We start from the raw sequence: 19,512 nt of genomic DNA, 5'->3' as shown, positions 1-19,512 counted from the left end.
TTCCCACTTAGTACGAACCAGTGGCCCTTCTTCGTTCGCAAGTCTCCTCTCCGAACGTCTCGCACGTCTCTCTCACAGGAAGAGAACCGTGAAGAAGCTTCAGCTTGCTTTCCCACTTATGAACTAGTGTACCATTTCCACCATTTCTCAGAACCGAAAAATCCTTGGTTTCCCCCACTGCCAGTCCTTGCCGAACGTCTGTCGTCAGATGTGGTTGATTTTAAGTTTTATATTTTCCAGTCTTCAATTCTATTCTAACTTTCGTGCTTCTTATGCATATATGATTATTGTTAAGATTGAGGTTTTTTATTGTTGATTATTCCGAACAAAATCCCACTACACAGGTATTGGAACTTTTGAGTTCCCCCTAATTCTTATATTTAGGATGCTAAAATATATTCCCAAAAAAATGTATATATATATATATATATATATATATATATACACACCTGCTCATTTGATATTTGTCATGTTCAAGTTTGTATGCAAAATATAATGTGTGTAGTTGAATGAATGGTTTCTATACTTTTGTTCAAATAAAAGCTTTGATTGTTCAAGTAAAAGCTTTGAACTTTCTATACTTGTTTCAATAGTGCGGCCATACTTCGTACTTGCCACTAGGGAACATTTTTTGTACTTTTGTTCAAGTAAAAGTTTTGATTGTGGCCCTATATGGGTTGATGAATTTTATTGAAATATAAGCCTGGTAATTAATTTGTTCATGCAATATTCAAGATATAGCAACATCATATTGCTGATTGATTTAAATTTATGCACTTGTATATTGTCTTGGATAACAATTCAGTATGGCTATCATTTATTTGTATGCTCTATTTTCTTGTATCATGTTTATATATTACTAATAAAATATATATATTCATATATTTCTATGTATTTGTATATAAAATCACATTGATGTAAATGACATTTGAAATATGGTGAATCTAGATAATTTTATTTTATATACTGATGACATAATTTTTGTAATAGAATCTAGATGGAGAAAGGGAAAGAGCACGCATCTCCGTTAACACCTCCTACCACAGATCCACCAAAACATTCATCAACCCAGGTATTCGTAACCATGCTTAAAATTCAGTATAACTGTTTCATTTAATGTTTACATTTATTACCTAAGTTTTGGTTCACTCTTCAACTAATGGTTGGTTTATATGTTAGGTGATAGCAAGACCCTTTTGGCCACAACTCTCAATACCTCATACCACAAGTCCAGCAACACATGTATTTTGTTACATTATTTTTGAATTATTTATTTGTTCTATTAATATATCTATCTTAGGTCTTCAACACATTATCATTATTCTTTCATGTGTTAGCGGATACCAAGACCATGGTATCCGGATTTACCAGCACCCCTAACCACTGATCCATCAATCAATACAATATCGCAGGTATTTTGAATATTAATTTTGAACTATTAAACTATTCTGTTAATGGCTATATTTATTTTTGGTCTTATGCACATTATCACTATTGTTTTATGTGTTAGGTGACACCGACACTATTTTATCTGGACTTCCAAAACTATATGCATGGTTTGCATGCACAAATGTCATATGCGTGGTTACCACCATTTGTTCCTTGTCCTGATTCCAACCCAACGAAGCTGACTAGTCAGGTGATGGATTCATTCTTTAAGTAATATGCTTATTTCTCACCGTGCTTATATTGATTTACACATGATTTTTTATTTTTGTAAACTTCAGGAAAATCTTGTGTCTCTATTTCACTCTTCAACTACTCATCTGGTTGGTATAAACTTTGCAAGCTCAAGCTATGTCGAAGAAATTTAGAACCCCACACCTGACTTTGGGGAGGCCGAGACTTTGTTGCCCTCTGTGTGTAATATTGTTGAATCCAAATACAGTGTAGACTAAAGGTGGGGATAGAATTGAGGAGCCAAAGTTGGGGATCTTGTTTAGATCCGAAGAAGAGTTAGTTTCTTATTATAAGAAATATGGGAAATAATGTGATTTCGGGGTAGCGACGCAAAGGATTAAGAGGGATGAGCATGAGAGCCTGAGATATGTCACATTGAGTTGTGCTCGTGGTGGGAAGGCATGAAACCGGACCTCAAATGTCGCGAGGCCACGTCCAACATAAAAAATAGAGTGTAAGGCGAAGATAAGTGCTACATTGGTTGATGGGATGTCGAAAGTATTAACGGTTCACAATACACACAACCATGGCTTGTCCCCACAAAAATCAAGGTTTTTTCACTGCACTAGAGAAGTGAGTGAGTAAGTAAAGAGTGTTAGATATAAAAGATCAGGCTAGCATATGAATGAATAAGAGTTTTGCAGCTCTTGTGCAAGAAGCTGGTGTGTTTGAGAACTTGCTATTCCTAGAAAAAGACTGTCGTAATTATATCGACAAGGCACGTCACCTTCGAATTGGGAAAGGTGGCGCTAGAGCCCTTCGTGAGTATTTTGCAAAGATGCAATACAGGAATGACGGGTTTTTTGCAATGATGGATTTTGATGATGACAACAGATTGAGGAATGTATTTTGGGTGGATGCACGAAGTAGGGTAACCTACTAATATTTTGGTGATGTCGTCACATTCGACACCACATATTTTGACAAACAGGTATGGGATGCCGTTTGCACTATTTGGGGGTGTAAACCACCATGGTCAGTCAATCCTTTTAGGAGCATGATTGATCTCTAGTGAGGATACATAAACGTTTACATGGTTGTTCCAAACTTGGTTGAACTGTATGGAAGGTAAAGCTCTGAATGCTATCATCACAGATTGATAGAGCAATGAAAAATGCCATTGCTATCGTCTTTCCAAATACCCGACACAGATTCTACCTTTGACACATACTGAAGAAAGTACTTGAGAAGCTCGGTTCACATGGTGTATATAAAACTGGTTTGAAAAGTCAATTGCTAAAGTGTGTGTATGATTCTCAAACAATTGACGAATTTTAGAAATGTAGGGAAGTGTTAATTATGACATACAACTTGCAGGAGAATGCCTGGTTGTAGAGTTTATATACGGAGCGTATGTATTGTGCCCAATATTCCTGAATGATGTGTTCTGGGCTGGAATGAGTACAATCCAATGAAGCGAGAGAATGAATGCTTTCTTTGATGGGTATGTTCGTGCTAGGACAAATTTAAAAGAATTTTTCGATAGTACAATAACGCGTTAAGGAAGAAGACTGAGAATGAAAATGGGGATGCACTTGAGAATATATTTCAGGAGTTGTGCATGAACTCTAAATTTAGAGAAGTTCAGCAGGAGATAATGGGGATGCTCAGTTGTCTTCCAATTTTACACCAAAAGGATGGTGTAATTGCAATATATCATGTAGAAGACGAAGTTTGTGTTGTTGATTTCGTCAAGGAGGTTACCCATCTTGTGTACTTTAATGAGACTACGTGCGATTCCAAGTGTTCCTGGGGATTGTCTGAGATGAGTGGGATCTTGTGTACACATGTATTAGCCGTTTTCAAAATTAACCATGTCCGTAATGTGCCAGAGAAGTACATCTTGGATCAATGGAGAAATGACATAAAAATGAGATACATTGTTATGAAAAGTAATTATGACGTAGCTGATGCGAGGCCATAAGTGAGCTGGTATGCACGTATAATCAAGATGTGTTACGATGTGGCAACAAATGCAACTTTATTTGATGATAATGCTGATGATATGATTACCAAGTTAACTGCAATGAACAAGATCTACCGCACCAGCAGGCCGTCGTAACAAATCAGTTCTAACATTGTAGTTATAGCTGTCGATACAAATACAGTTGGGAGTTCAAATAAGGTACTCAGCCCCCCATGTTGTGAGAGGCAAAGGCAGGCCGCCATCTCTCCGGAAAAAAAATCAATGATTGAGAGAGTGCTCAAACCCACGATGAAGAAAGCTGCTCAGAAGGGAAAACGTAAACAGGTAAACTCGATGGTGATGTATTAGCCATTTATCTTGTGTAATTGTTTGTTAGATGTAATATGGTATTTCCCCCATGTCGTAGCCACATGGAAGAGATAGCAAAGTTGTTGACACTTGCAAGAATTTATTTGGCCAAACAATTGTTGGGAATGAAGAGAGTGCTCCCTTTCAAGTTACATACATATTACTGCCTTTAAATTATATTGTGTTACTATATTTCGTCAAATTATTTGCTCGAGATTTTTTGATCTACTGTGTTTTGGTTTTTTTTTTTTTTTAGTCGCCCCAAAATGCTGTCGAGATGTTGGAGTCTAGTGGAATGCAGTTTGGCGTTGCAGTTACTGAGAAACAGGAAAATGTAGTTAATCTTCACTCTCTCTAAAGTTATTGATGTTGTTATAGTATGTTCATTTTTAATTGTTTCCCCATGACGTTCAAAGATGCAATTTGGGGTAGATGGAACCCAGTCGGATAGCTTGCCTAGCCCCCAGCCATTGAACATACTTGTTGTATTACAAACAGATTCCATCACAAAGACTACATTTTGTTACATGTTAGTATGATAAACAGATCCCGCATGTTAATATGCTAAAGACAGAGACCACATCCATTACAACAAAGTGAGTGATACATTGTTTGAGATTGTACAAAACTCCTATTACTGTGATCGTAACAAATACAACAAAATTAATACAGACAACACCCAATAGATACAAAGAAGTGTGAGTTCAGGCCGGATGTCTGCTTGTTGCCTTTGGACCTCGACTTGGTCATTTTGGACTCCCAACTCCCTCTTCACAATTTCTTCCTCTCTTTTTCGAAGCTCTTCCTAATTCCTTAACAATTCAATTTCTATCTTCACCAGTTCTTTTTCTCTTTCTTCACTTTTATCTGCCTATTTGAAATAGTTGGAGTATGGTAACCCCTGATTATAAACCAACAAACAAGAGGTATGTAAAATATCAAAATTAGAAACATTAAACTGGAAAACTAGGAAACATTCAATGGCACTCTAGTGTATGACTCTCTAAAATGATTTAACAAAAAGAAACTTACAAACTTAAAAACAGTGGCTTGTAAATAGCAGAACTCTTTATGGATAACAAACTGCATGCTTCCTCTCTTTTAGGTCACTAGTTTAAATTACTCCCTGGCAGAACCGAAACTCTCAATATGGAATTGCCACAAGAAGTAAACAACCGAAATATACTATGTAAGGAGTACCGAAATATATCCATTTATGCCCACCCGCTTTCCTTTTATGATGAGCTTCTTTCTATTAGATTATTACAATTATGTGAAAATTGTTAGAACAAACAACATATCAACAACAAATTCAGTGGGTGTTTAGTCAGAGTTAAAAGCAGATGGAAAAAACTAGTCAAATAGAGCAAACCTTTTCTAAACTAAATATGGGGGAATAAGAGAAATTATTTACTATTTAGCTAGTAGCTGTTATGGTGAAAGATAAGGAAGCTTTGGAACCAAAACCCACCATCACAATTGTGTATTGAAAGCTTAGGCTGATGACAATTTACATACTTCTAGTCTTTTAGCTAGACCGACTCTACTACACTTCTCACTTTTCTTTTGTTTATAGTGTGTCAGAATATGGGGAACCTGAGGGAGTAAGGAACTCTTGTGTTTGTGCCATTCAATGAAACAAGGTGTCTAAGGTACGATGCCCTGCTTCACAATGATCACCTGTGCAAGTTTCTAAAAACTCCTATAAACATCAAGTATATAAGTATATAAACCTTTGAATGATCCATGATTTTTGTACAAGTATAATGACCATATGAGGAGTTGACCTAATAATATGATTATTTCAAAATGATTTTCATGCTCAAAAGGTATATCTCTTGCTGAACCATTTAAATCATGAGTCCTCAAAAGCTATGAATGGGAAAGGTTGGGGTGTAAAGGTCAAGATGGGTGGCAACTCGATACATGGTCGATTTATTTACTAAAGGAAATTGATCAACTTCTTTATTATCCCATTTATGTATTTACATATTCATTTATTTATTACCTCTTTTAAAACAATAAAATAGAAAGAACAAAATTTTTTTTAGTTGAGCCGTGTTCAACTTGAGTACTCAAATACAACTCAAGTTTTTAGCCAAACTCGAACTTAGTTTTTCATAAATCAAGCCGACTTTGGGTGAGTGATACAGCCCCAAGCTTGATCACTAAGGTTTGAAGGTTAGATTTATTTGGCATCCGTTGTTTCCGGTGAAGGTTTCTGCAGGGGGCATTGAAAGATTTGCTCCCCAGCCATTGTCAAAATCTGTAAGCCCCAGTCCTTGAGCTCTATGCGACAAGGCAAGAGACCCAAAAAATACAACTGCAATAGACCCAAAAATACAACTGCAATAGACTAATGGAAAAAGATAAACACACTTCAAACATGCTACATGACAAATTCAAACACACATGATTGTATTTCTCATTTTAAAATTGAATCATCTAATTTCACCAAATACTTAGAGAGAATTTTGGTGATAACAGAATTTCTCATAGTGGTCCCAAGTCTGCTTTTTAAATGCAAATGAAATGCTTGTTAAATGTTAATTTACTTACATTGCAACAATACGTATTGGGGACCAAAGGGTCTTTGCGTTGTATATAATAGAACACTGATACTTGTAAATTTTATGGTTTCAATGAAATCCTCACAGAGGTCTTTCTTCAAACACTTCACCTACGTCCTTTACTTCCTTTAGTGTGGTATCAGAGCCATGTAAAGCTCACGCTATCTTCTCCTTCCTTACAAAACTCACCAAACTCAGTCCTTACTTTTGGTAATTACTATCAAACAAATGCATAAACTCCAACTGTAATAATGCCAAGGATGACAAATCTCACCCATGCTTCATAGTGTAACTAGCCAAAAATAAAATTTCAGACATATCACCTTAGACATAAAAAGTCTTTTGATATTCTAAATTCATCCATATCTTCCCTTGCAGTGCTAAAGGGTGTATTTCTAAGTGTACCTGAGCAAAATTTTATTTTGTCAGACAATGCAAGAAAATTTGATTTTGAATAGAAACCAAAAAAATTTGCCTAGGGCTAGGGTTCGAACCTCGGAGAAAGGAAGAATCTTCAGCTGTGAATTTGGAGAAGGAGACGCTCACTCACGATGGCAATTCCATGGAAACATCTTCGGTTTGATTTCATTGATGGCCACGAAGAGAAGAGATGCGAAGGAAGCTTCAGCTTCAGAACAATATGCAATTCTTCAGTACGCACCGTTTCACAAGGCTGGAAGGAGGAGCACATTTTTCATCTTCAGCAAGGAGCCCGTGCGCACCGTTTCATTTAACCCAGGGCAGCCACATCGATTTCGTGCGCAAAGGGGTCCCCAAAATCAACTACCTTCAACTTTTTCCTTTATAAAATTAACTAGCTGAGAATCGTGCAATGCATGTGCTTGATTTCCCATGTGAGAAGTGTAAAGTTTACTTGGGTAAACGAATGCTAAAAAATCATAATACGGATGCTTATAATAATAGTCTAACAATAACTCATGCCAAAGTGAAAACCATAGTCTAGTAGGAGACAATTGAACAATAAAAATAGTCTAACAACACATGTCCATGCAACCATAAAATACACACAAAGCATCAACTACAGTCACCAAACGTGGACCATATTAGAAACACTAAAAAGTTCAGGGGCCAAAATAGGAACTGCTAGTACAACATGTACACACAAATAAAAAATAAAAACTTGAAACCTAGTAGACCTCAAGCGAGTGAGATAACAAGCACTGTGTGGATGGAGGCTGAAACACAAATGCTGGAACCCTAATGCGACCACAACAATATTATTTCAAAACCCTAAGAAAAGAACACCAACGCCTAACAAATGGAGAATCTAGCAAGGGAAAGCAATAAAATGGCAACACCTAGAGATTATCTAGCCCAAGAAGAAACCCTACCAGCAAATAATGAAGATGAGAGCATGACTCCAATGGACAACCGAATGGGACATATAAGGGCGGGAGCAACATATTTGCCCATAAAGGCTTATTGGAAACCAAGATTGACAGTGAGGGGACACTTTGGGACTAGGGTTTGGCGTGGGCCAAGAGAGAAGAAAGAGGAAAAAGGGAGAAAACGGTAGAATGGCCATTTCTAGGCTTGAGCTGTAACATGGAAGATGGCATTAGAGGGAAAAAGAGAGGAATTGTAGGGATGAAGGCTTTGGGATGTTGAGCGGCTCTCAATTAAATGACAAGAACCAATGTTTTGTTTTTTGTTTTGTTCTGGCCGGAATGGCTAAATTTTTCATGGTGGAAAAGTAACCAGCACGAATATGTGCGATGTTTCGTTTCGACCGGAATGGACATTTCAGTCCAAAATAAGTCATGAAGGAAGCCTAGCTGTTGTGACTGTTCCATTCCGGTTTGGGCTTAACCAAAGTGAGTGATATCAATTATATGACCATTCCAACTGCTGGTGACCATTTCGTTCTAAGAGCTCAGCTCATGGATTGTGTGATATGAGGAGGTTGTCCTTTTTGGTCAGTGTGATATCTTTTTTTCTAAGGAAGATATATTATAATTAAGGGATACATAAATATATGAGTAAGGGGTAGGGGACACCAACAAACACTATTTCTTAACTAATGCGGCAATATATAAAAAGAAAAAAGAAATGGGCACTAGAAACAAATAAGTCCTTCCTACCCTACCTTGCTAAGAGGGATCCACACAAAGTTGTGGTTTTTATACAATCCGAGAGTGGGATTGTAGTTCCATGACCGTAGGCCATGGTGATTGTAGTGATTGCATTTTGTCTTGAAGTGGCTGTTAAGGAAGTCCACTTCCTTGTCTTCACGATCTTGTGGCTAAATAGGACAACTCTTATAATAAAAAGCCAAATAAAAAATTCGAACTCCATCTCATTATACGTCGTCGCAAAACTCCACACTCTCCCAAAGGAGTGTGTGATTCTCGCACAGGAGGCAAATTAAAAAAAGTGGGGTTCATGGGTTGTGGCGGAGAGGGACCACCAAGGGACCAAAGAGGAGGTGGTGATCGTCAGGCGCCAATGGTTCAAATATTTTACTGAACTCTTTAGATATAAGAGTATCCTAGCAAAATCTACCAAAAGTAGTAAGGAAAACAACAAGTAAAGCAGTAAGATAGAGGTGAAAATGGATAGGTTATATTTTGGACCAACTCCGATAGACTTCAGAATCTTTGACGGCGCGTGGGATCCATGCGCCTATCTCCTTGTAGGCACAACAATCAAAGTGATATCACTGATAAAAAGCTCGTGAATTGTGTGATGTGATAGGAATTTGTTGATTCGTGGAGCCGATTTCAGCAACTACATTTTTATCCATGTATATATATATATATATATTACATTTAAGCAACTATATATATATATATATATTACATATATATTCTAGTTATTTTGAAATATAATTGTTTTATGTATGTAATTGTTTATATATATAAATATTTTAATTAAAGAGTGAGTAATCACCTGTCCAATTGTTTATATATATATATATAATAATTTATCCATATAATGACTATCCCAAAACAGTAAATCGAAACATACCGGTACTGAAATATTTTGTTCTGGTACCTCAAATAGAACGGTCACCAAAACGAAATTCAAAATTTTGATAAGAACAGTCCATTGGGAAGAAGAAATCATACCAACCGAGATACAACTGACACCTAAAAGATGAAAAGATCAAAATAATCACACTAGATGCAACTGACATATGAAAGATGAAAGATCAAAATAAGAACACTTCAGAGCCAGGGTTCGGCGAGGGGCAAGAGGGAAAAATGATGAAATGTTGGCATGAAGACCAGTAGAATGGCCATTTCTAGGCCTGAGTTGTAACATAGACGATGGAATTAGAGGGGAAATGGGACAAATCGAAGGGACTAAGTGCTTAGGACATTGAACGGGTTTGAGTCAAATGAGAGCCTCATATCTGAGCAAAATGATAGCTTCAATGCATTGGGAAGAAGAATTAGCACGAACCGAGATGCAACTGACACACGAAAGGTGAAAAGATAGAACGACACCTCAAGGAGCACTATAGGAAGGAAACATATGGCCCTTGGTGGGGAACGTGGATGCAGAAAGCGCTCAAACCACGAGAAGAACACCACTGGAAGCAAAATGTTCGCAACAGAGGGGATCATCATGAAGGAGTATCAAGCTCGCCATTAGGGCAGGCAACATGGGAAGGGGAAGTGCTTGCCCCCAAGCGAGTGCAAAAGCAAACCAAAGTGCTCTCCACCTAGGCAAGTACCACGGGATCCAAAATGTTTACCACCTCGGGAAGAAATGTATAAAGGGAAAGTACCCACCCTTAAGAGGGCGCACAAAGGGAATCAAGGAGCTCGCCACCTCAACAGGCATCAAGGGAACCAAATCGCTTGCCCGCTATGCGAGGAACATTGACAGGGAAAAGAGCTCGCAACCCCGAGCGGGCACCAAGGGGATTTAAGTGCTTGGAACGTTTGTGTGCACCATAGTAGTTCAAGTGATTCCCACCTCAGTGAGCAACATGAAAGAGCAAGTGGTAGCCCTTGGAGATCAAAAGTGCTTCACACATTGACATGCACAATGGGAGTTAATGTGTTCGCCACCTTGGCTAGGAACGAGCTAAAGCATTTGCAAACACGGAGAGCAATGTGCTTGGAACCTTAGTGAGCTAAAGCCTTCACAAGGATCAAAGCGCTCGCCACCTAAGCTAGCACTACGGAAGTGAAAGAGCCCACCCCAGGGGGCTAAAGTGCTCGTAAACTCGATGAGCAATTTAAAAAGATCAAGTGTTTGCCCCCGACCAAACAATGTGTAAAGTGGACAGAAGTAGGGTGGTCGCAACCTTTGCAGGGGACAAGGGTGTAAAGTGCTTGAGACCTCGGCGAAGCCAATGGAAGGTTAAGTGCTCGCTAGCCAAAGTATTAGACACCTCAGTGGGCATCACAAAGGGGTAAAGTTTTTGCAACCTCGGTAAGGACAATAAAAGGTTAAATGCTCGCCATCCAAGGTGCTTTCCACCTTGGTGGCTGAGCACAAAGGTCCAAGAAGTTAAAGTGCTTCAAACCTCAACAAGAACCACAAAAACTAAAGTGCTAGCCACTTTGGCTAGCAACGTACGAAGGACAAGTACGCGCCCCACATGAGTTAAAGTGCTCACCACTTGGAGGGCATCGACGGAACTAATGTGATGACCCGAGCTTGCCTAAGCATGGTCCATATAATTAATTCTTAGTTTCCATAGCATTTTAAGAGCTTTAGTTATTTTTTGGAAGGCCTTAGATTCTCTGATTTAGCAACTTGAGCCCAAGAAGGGAGTAACCGTAGAATGCCTTGTATAATTTCGGCCCTATTTAGAAACCTAGTTCTAATGGCTTTATGCTCATGATCCAAACCCTTGTCACTAGTGCCATGTGTCATTCATGTATTGCACTATGAATCTGGACTTGAAAGTGGACTAAGGGGGAGAGAGGAGTGTAAGGCAAAAACCAAGAGGTGGCTTGCACGCCTACCCTAGAGGAATTGCCACTTGTCAAGCATGCTAGAAACCTTCTAGAAGAATCAAGGGACAAAATGGACCTAGGAAGACTAAAGAATTTTTGGCCAGCCCTTTCCACATGCCTAGACATTAGGTCCGCCACTGCCTCTTACTTTTTCCTCCAGCCGCCCCCTTCTCTTCTCTTCCTTGCTCCTCATGCCTCAACCCATTGTCGCAGTTGTAGGTCTATGAGCTTCTGACCGACAATCATTTCTGTGGATGTAGAGACCCACGACCGTTGCTATGAAACAATGAGTTTCGAACCCACAACCATAACTGTGGGTTTCTTGTTTCATCAAATTTGTGCACAAATCTAAGATTTTTTATTGATTTTATTTGCTTGTTTGATGAATTTTCAATTTTGTGCCATGGGCTACAATTTTCTTATGTTTTTTTGTAGGTGGCTGGGCTAGACAGGTAATGGTCATGTCAATCCACTTGTCCGACAACCAAATGTGGGCGAGAATGGGGTGTAGGGAGGGTGGCTACCTGCTCGTATAAGGCGGGTGGCATCACCCTCTTACTAGAACTAACATGGAGCCTTGAACTTCTTGCAATCACTAAAGGTCCATTTGGGCACTCAGAAATACAAGTGAAATGAGTGTGTTTCGTACGGACCAGTGTGTTTGTGTATCCAAACATACAACCGAGCATGTCTCATCTCATTCCAGTAGATTTCAACTCATCTCACCCACTATTCATTGATTGAACAACAAGTAAAAGATGCACAACTTCTCATGCAAAAGTAGAGGTGTAGTGATAAGCTAACAACTCATTCACAACTTATAGATAACTTTAAATATACTAAATTTTTTTATTAAATTTAAACACATCAAATCAAAAGTAAAAATCAAAATAATATTTAAAATAATATTATTTTATTATATAGTTGTTATTCAATGGTAAGTTTATCATTTCCCAAAGTAGAGACCCATTAGAGGAAACTTGCAATATACATAACATATTACTAAAAGTCTTCTTTATCTCGTCTTCTCTGAAAGGCGACCGAGGAGAAGGGGTAGTCAGTTTCTACTCCATGGGAGTAGAGTGTTTTACAATCAAGTGGGTGAGCGGGAGAGTGATCAGAGGGAGAGAGAATATGGAAGATTTAGGGGCAAAGTGGGAACAATTGAAGCTCAACAACGAACAACAAGCAGAAATAGGGATTAATATTGAAGATCTGTATGAGAGACGTAAGTGGGTAGAACGTAGTCTGATTGGACTAATTTGCATTGAACGACATATAAGTAAAGATGTCATTCGGAGATTCTCTTGAATACATTCATTATTATCTTTACAAACCGAGATAATAGATATCGAGTTATGGTAGGAAGACCATGGTTGTTTGACAGTCATCTATTTGTTCGAAACCATTTTGAAGGCACAATGCAACCGCACTTGATAACTTTCAATTATGAACAATTTTGGATTCAGATGCATGATCTTCCATGCATAGGAGAAAAAATTGGAAGCACAATAGGTAGGCTTCTGGAAGTTGATGTGCCGGTAGATGGTGTGGGCTAGGGAAGCTTCTTAAGGGTAAAAATTAAATAAGATTTTAGGAAAGCTATAGCTCAGGGTCGCGTACTGTAAATGTGAATTCACAGAGTATGTGGGTGCCAATTAGATATGAGAAGCTACTGAAAATTTTCTTAAGATGTGGTAAAATCGTTCATGGGGATTTAGGGTGTTTGAATGGTGAACGGAGCAGAAACTACAACATGGACAAAGAGAGCCAATTCGGACCATGGTTAAGGGCAAAGAATGGTATTTGTCACAAATTTTTTGGATTCCAAGGAACTAGTGAAGAAATTTGGAATTCCTTCAACAATCAACTCCACAAAACGCAGCAAAGGGAAGCAGTTAGTCCAACGGAGTCTAGTCATAGACCAATGCATGGAGGAGCCCTGCCAAAGCACGGTGCTTTAGAAGAGCTAGTGATTGTAGGAGAAAATTGCGGTGATACAGGGGGGATGAGGGGTAATTTGGAAAAAAAATATGATAGGGCAAGTAACATATCAAAGTTTATCCTTAAAGAATATTGCGAGAAGTGCGGAGAGTATGCAGGGAATCAGTGATGATCTTGAGGAAGTTGGGGAAAATGTAAATAAGACTCTGGAGAGGAATCTACATTCAGGCCTAGCAGGGTCCATATCAGATAGACCACTTGCAGATAAAGAAACTAAAAAGCCCGACACTGGATTTGAGATAAACTTAGTCCCTTTATTAGAATCTAACTGGTTGAATGAAGATGAAACCTTTACAATTCAAGGTCAGAAGAAAGAAGGAGTAGTGAGAAGAAGCTGGAAGTAGAGCGCCAGAGGCTTCGGAGCTATAGGTGAGTCTACATCTTTACCTTCTCTTAGAAAACGCTCAAACTTGGGCCTGAGTATAAGGATTGCTGAGGTAAAGGATGGGAAGAAGCTTAAGGTTGCTCAAAACATAGGAGAGTGTGGAAACAATTTGTTATTGGTGGAGGCTGCTAGTCATCCCCGCTGGGATCAATGAATCTATTAAGTTGGAACTACCGAGGGCTTGAGAACCCTCAGATAGTTAAAGACCTTTGTATCACGACAAAGGAAATAAACCCAAGGTGGTGTTTCTAATGGAGACACTGTTTAAGGCATCTAAATTGGAAGGTCTAAGAAGAAAGCGTAGATATGATGGTTGTTTTGAAGTTGATCTAGCTGGAAGAAGTGGGGAATTGGCAATCTTGTCGGGGGTAGATACAGATTTGGAACTTCTTAATTATTCATTGAGACATATTAGTGTTTGGAATAGTGATGAGAATCTAAACACTAGGTGATGGACACCAACATGGACCTAGTCTTAAAGATTCTTTAAAAGTTCCAGATGAGCCAATTACAAGGTCAAGAGCCTAGAAGATCAATGAGACAATGCAAGAATAGATACAATCCACTTGGGATGAGTTTAGCAAGTGCCCAACATTCAAGATGGGCTTGAAGGATGAAGATCCAGTTTTGATTCATTTGATAAGCTATAGAAGAGGGCAACAATATGATTTAAAAAGCTTTGGGCACTTGAAGGCTTTCAACTTGTTTAATTCATTTAAATGACTTATTTTATTAGTTTAGAATAATTGGAAAATTATGGGAATGACTTAAGGGGGGCCTATGCAAGGGCATGCTGGGAAATTTATTATTTTTTTAAACTAGGGTTAGGGTTTTACTGTAGCGAGTACTGTAGCTGCATTGTAGATGCGACACTATTCACACAAGGGGTATTTTATTGAATTAGGGTTTGAGTTAGGGTTTTACTGTAGCGAGTATTGTAGTGACACTGTAGATGCAACACTATTCACTTAGGGGCATTTTTGGAAGATGGGGATTTATTTTGGCTAGGGTTTGATTAGGTTTTGCTTTAAATATTCTTTGTAGCCTCATTTTAATCAGTTTATGAAATTTGATGAATTTATTCATTGTGAGTTGAGTTTATCTCCTCTTGTTCTTGATTGAATTTTTGAACTTATCCAAGACAAATCACAACCTTTCTGGCGTTCCTCCTTGTAATCTGGGTTCTTGAGACAGGTTTTTCAACGGGTCTAGATTTTAATATAATCTAGGTCCTTGAAACGAGTTCTCATTTGGTCTAGGTTCTCCATCCATTGACTTGATTTTGACTTTCTTGGGTGAGTTTTCAAATTGTTTGTGGGTTCAATGGATTCCATTCCCGCGTTCATATCACTAGGTGGCTCCCTAATGGATTTTATGGTCATTTAGAACTAAGAAAAAGAAAAGAATCATGGGAGCTTTTGAAGTGGCTTAAACCCAATAACATAGCTTGGTTAGTGATTGGTGATTTTAATGAAATTATGTTCCACTATGAGAAGGAAGGGGGAAGAGCAAGGCCCGAGAGTTAGATGGAGTTGTTTAGAATAGCTCTTGAAGAGAATCAATTGTTTGATTTGGAATATATTGGGGATATGTACATCTTGAGTAATAAGCATGCAGATGAAAGCTTTACAAAAGAGAAATTGGACAGGGCAGTGGCAAATATTTTATGGAAAGGTATGTTCAATGGAGTTAGGTTAGAAAGTTTAGCTAAAATATGCTCAGACCATAAACCTCTTGTATTGTCCTTTACAAGAGGTTTTAGGAGGCAGTATAAGAGAAGAACATTTTTCAGATTCGAAGTTAATTGGATTAAAGAAGAGGAATGTGCAAACATAATAGAGCAAGAATGGCAAGGTGGTAGTTTATTTTTGCATCATCTGGAAAGAGTACAAAATACTCTAAGTAACTGTAGTAGTGCTCTATCCAGGTGGAGGAAGTAGAGAAGCCCAATTATAGAGAAAGAACTCAAAGAAAAATATGAGCTCATTAGAAAGCTACAAGCAACAGAGGGGCCTTAGAATGTAAATATGATAAAAAATTTACAAAGTGAAGTAGGTGATATGTTAAAGTAGAATGATATAAAGTGGAAGCAAAGGGCTAAGAGGAATCGGTGCCAATTTGGATATAGAAATACTACGTATTTCCATGCGTGTACCACTCAAAGGAGGAGGAAAAACCAGATTCTACAAATCATTGACTCTGAATCAATTCTTAGAACAAACCAAGAAGGGATTGAAAAGGCTTTTCATAGCCATTACACAGAAGTCTATCAAACAATGGATCCCACAGTAGAGGCTTTAGAGAATTGTTTACAACATGTGGAGGCAAGAGTGATAACAAAGATGAATATGGAGTTACAGAAAGAATTCACCAAGGTGGAGGTTGAAGAAGCATTTAATCAAATGGCCCCTTTAAAATCCCTAGGTCCTGATGGATTTGGGGCCTGTTTCTATCAATCCTACTAGACTTTAGTAGGGGATGAGGTTAGCATAGTTGTTCTTAAATTCTTAAATTGTGATGAATCTTCCCCTTCTATAAATTTTACTTGTATTGCTTTGATACCTAAAGTACAAAAACCTAAGTCTGTTAGTGAGCCTCGTCCTATAAGTCTATGTAATGTATTGGACAATAGCTAAAACTATTGCCAATAGACTGAAAAAGGTGTTTCCAGTGATCATTTCATCAAATCAAAGTGCCTTCATTCCTGGAAGGCTCAACACTGACAATATCATTGTGGCGTATGAAGTAATACATTCTATGAAAACTCGGGAAAAAATGTAAAGAATGAAGTATGGAAATTAGACATCTCTAAAGCGTATGATAGGGTAGAATGGAAGTATTTGGAGGGGATTATGATGAGATTGAGATTTGGTCAAAAGTGGGTGCATTTAGTTATGGAGTGTTACAATAGTGAATTACTCAGTGTTAGTGAATGGACAACCATGTGAAAAAATAATTCCTACATGGGGCTTAAGGCAAGGAAATCCATTATCTCCTTACCTTTTTCTCTTTTGTGCAGAAGGGCTCAGTTCATTGATAAACTTTTTAGAAAACAAAGGAGATATTTGAGGCATATCAGTGTAACAAGGAGGAAGTAGGAAAAATCATCTTCTTTTTGCATATGAATGCATACTATTTTGTAGAGCCAACTTAAAAGAATGGGGAATGTAGCACAATTGATGGATTAGTATAAACAAGCTTCAGGCCAATGTTTAAATATGCATAAGACCAACATCTTCTTCAGGAAAAATACTAGTAGGGATATTCATGCACATATAGTGAGAGAATCATGAGCAAGGTTGAGTGGAGATTTTGAGAAAATTGAGGGTTGCCCTAAATGATTGGAAAGTCAAAGTACAAAACCTTTAAAGGAATCAAAAGAGAGAGTACGACATAAAGTGCAAAATTGGACGAATAACTTTCTCATTCAGGTAGGCAAGGAGATTCTCATCAAAACAGTAATACAAGAAATGGTAGTAATATAAAGATCTGGGGAGATAAATGGTTATCATCACCAAGTACATTCAGTGTACAATCTCTAGTGAAAATTCCTAACAATGAAGCTAATGTAAAGGAGCTCATAGAAAGTGAAAATGATTGCTGGAGCTAGGCTCTAATTAGAGAAATATTTGAAGAAAGAGGTAGAAGTTATCTGTAGTTTGCTACTTAGTAGATTGGAGTTGGAAGATAAATTGATCTGGGGTTTTAGTAAGAATGGCCTGTTTCAGTCATGAGTGCATATCACTTAGAAGCCAACAGAAGAAGTGAGAAAGCAGAAGCATTAAGTAGTAAAGGGAGCTCTATTGAATGGAAGAAAATCTGAGATATGAATGTGCCAAATGGAGTTAAAGTTTTTTCTTTGGAAGGTCGTTAGTGATGCTCTTCCTACCAAAAAAAAGTTATTTTTTAGGCAAATAACTAATAATGCTAATTGTCCTATCTGTGAAAACAATAGTGGAGACTAGTAGTCATGCTTTATGGAGTTGTATTGCATCTACTGATGTTTGGGCAGATGATCAAAGTCTTGTTCAAAAATGGCACAACAAAGAGGATGGTTTTTCCAGTATTTGGGAGGATATAATTAATCGGCTAAAGGCACATGAAGTGGAGGAAGATGTTGTTATTTTAAGAAGAATTTGGTATAGAAGGAATAAATTCATTTTTGAAGAGAAGTTCGAGAGCCTAAAATCACTAATAATTGAAGCAAAAAATGAGTTAGATGATTTTCAACAAGGTCAAGGCACATTGAGTAAGCAAACCAATTCAACTGAAAGAGTAGACAGAGGAGTAAAATAGCATAAACCAGGTGAAAACTTCTTCAAAGCTAATTGGGATGCATCTTTAGATGTAAAGAACAACAAGATGATCATAAGGGACTAGAAAGGGGAGGTAATTACAACAATTTCTATGAAGGAAGAGTCAATATCCATTCCATAGATAACATAAATTAAAGCTTTATGGAGAGCTATGGTTCTATGTTCAGAAATTGGATTACACAGTGATATTTGAAGGTGATTTAGATTAGTGATTACAAAGATTAACATCTCAGAGGAGAATTGCTCATGGTATGGTCAACTCATTAAAGACATTAAACGCTTTGGTAGCTGTCGAGACCAGTGGCTCATTAGATTCACACCAAGAGAGGGCAACATTGTTGCACATTTACTAGCCAAACAAGCATTATTATGTGAAGAGGGGTGGTTTGGATTGAAGAGTATCCAAAGTTCATCAAAAAATGTATTCTTATTGAGAAACATTGCGTGACAACCCAAAACTTAGCTAGATTTCATCCATAATTATTTTCGTTGCCTTAGTATTTTAGGGCCATGAGAATAGGTCTAGTTGGATAGAGGCCTTGGACTTGTAATTAGCAACCCAAGCCCAAGAGAACGCCAACCAACCCAAGCACAAAATGACTAACCTACCCTCATATTTTCGGCCACTACACCCAAAGGCATACTCACACATGCCACTTGTCACATTAGGATTACAAAAGGAACCATTGGTAAGTGAAAGGTCACCTCGAGAAGGGGCATTAGAAGATGAAAAATCATCATGGGATTTGGAGAAGGAAGTGGACGGCTAGGGCAAGGCACACGCCTGTGCCATGTGTCACACATGCAAAGCTTCACTTTTTGGAAGATGAAGGGACTTGGTGATTGTTTTACCTTTTTGCCCTGAGGTAAATTGCATCTCGACAAAAATGGAAGGGACTTAGAGGACAAAGGGTTCAACCAAGACGAAAGGGTCACATGCCACAAGCCAAGCCTTTTCACCTTCCCAAGGCAATCCAATGATCTACACGAGGAAGAGGCATTTGACTAAAGGGAAAAAGGAGAGTACACTTGTCCTTCAAGCAACGGATTACAAGCAACCAATGAGAGATTGAGGAGAGTTCTATATAAGAGGAAGAAAGACACATGCCCAAGTCTTCTTTCTTTGCTATTTGTTAAATTGATCATGCTCTCATCTTCTCCAAACTACTTCACACAAACACTTGAAGATTTCTCACTTTCTCTCACTTTCGTTCCAACCAAAGAAGAGAAACCACTCTTCTCTACACTCAAGAGAGGACCACGGCACTAGCAAGGAGGAAGCCATGGTGAGGATCTCGTATTTTCCTATTTTCTCTTCACACTACTCACACCTAACTCAAGGAGA

General features: G+C 38.2%; 1 protein-coding gene and 1 long non-coding RNA gene across 4 annotated transcripts; one reads left to right on the top strand and one right to left on the bottom strand.

Moving 5' to 3' along the window:
* Positions 1 to 2,305: 2,305 nt before the first annotated feature.
* On the top strand, positions 2,306 to 3,604 carry LOC108990540 (protein FAR-RED IMPAIRED RESPONSE 1-like). Its single transcript, XM_018964537.2, has 2 exons — positions 2,306 to 2,524; positions 3,167 to 3,604. The coding sequence occupies exons 1-2, from the start codon at positions 2,306 to 2,308 to the stop codon at positions 3,602 to 3,604; spliced, it is 657 nt and encodes a 218-aa protein (XP_018820082.2).
* Positions 3,605 to 4,491: 887 nt separating this feature from the next.
* Positions 4,492 to 8,274, bottom strand: LOC108990539. Of its 3 annotated transcripts, none has more exons than XR_001996004.2 (3): positions 7,020 to 8,274; positions 4,988 to 6,930; positions 4,492 to 4,856 (listed from the first exon to the last, which is right to left on the bottom strand). It is a non-coding gene; the product is annotated as an uncharacterized LOC108990539 (long non-coding RNA). The 3 variants fall into 3 exon arrangements; XR_001996005.2 differs by having other exon boundaries at positions 4,492 to 6,930; positions 7,020 to 7,325; positions 7,878 to 8,218; XR_001996001.2 differs by having other exon boundaries at positions 4,492 to 6,930; positions 7,020 to 8,216.
* Between the last annotated feature and the right edge of the window lie 11,238 nt (positions 8,275 to 19,512).

Source organism: Juglans regia, chromosome 4 (assembly GCF_001411555.2).
Source record: "Juglans regia cultivar Chandler chromosome 4, Walnut 2.0, whole genome shotgun sequence".
Lineage (NCBI taxonomy): Eukaryota > Viridiplantae > Streptophyta > Magnoliopsida > Fagales > Juglandaceae > Juglans > Juglans regia.
This window is presented reverse-complemented; position numbering and strand designations above follow the sequence as displayed.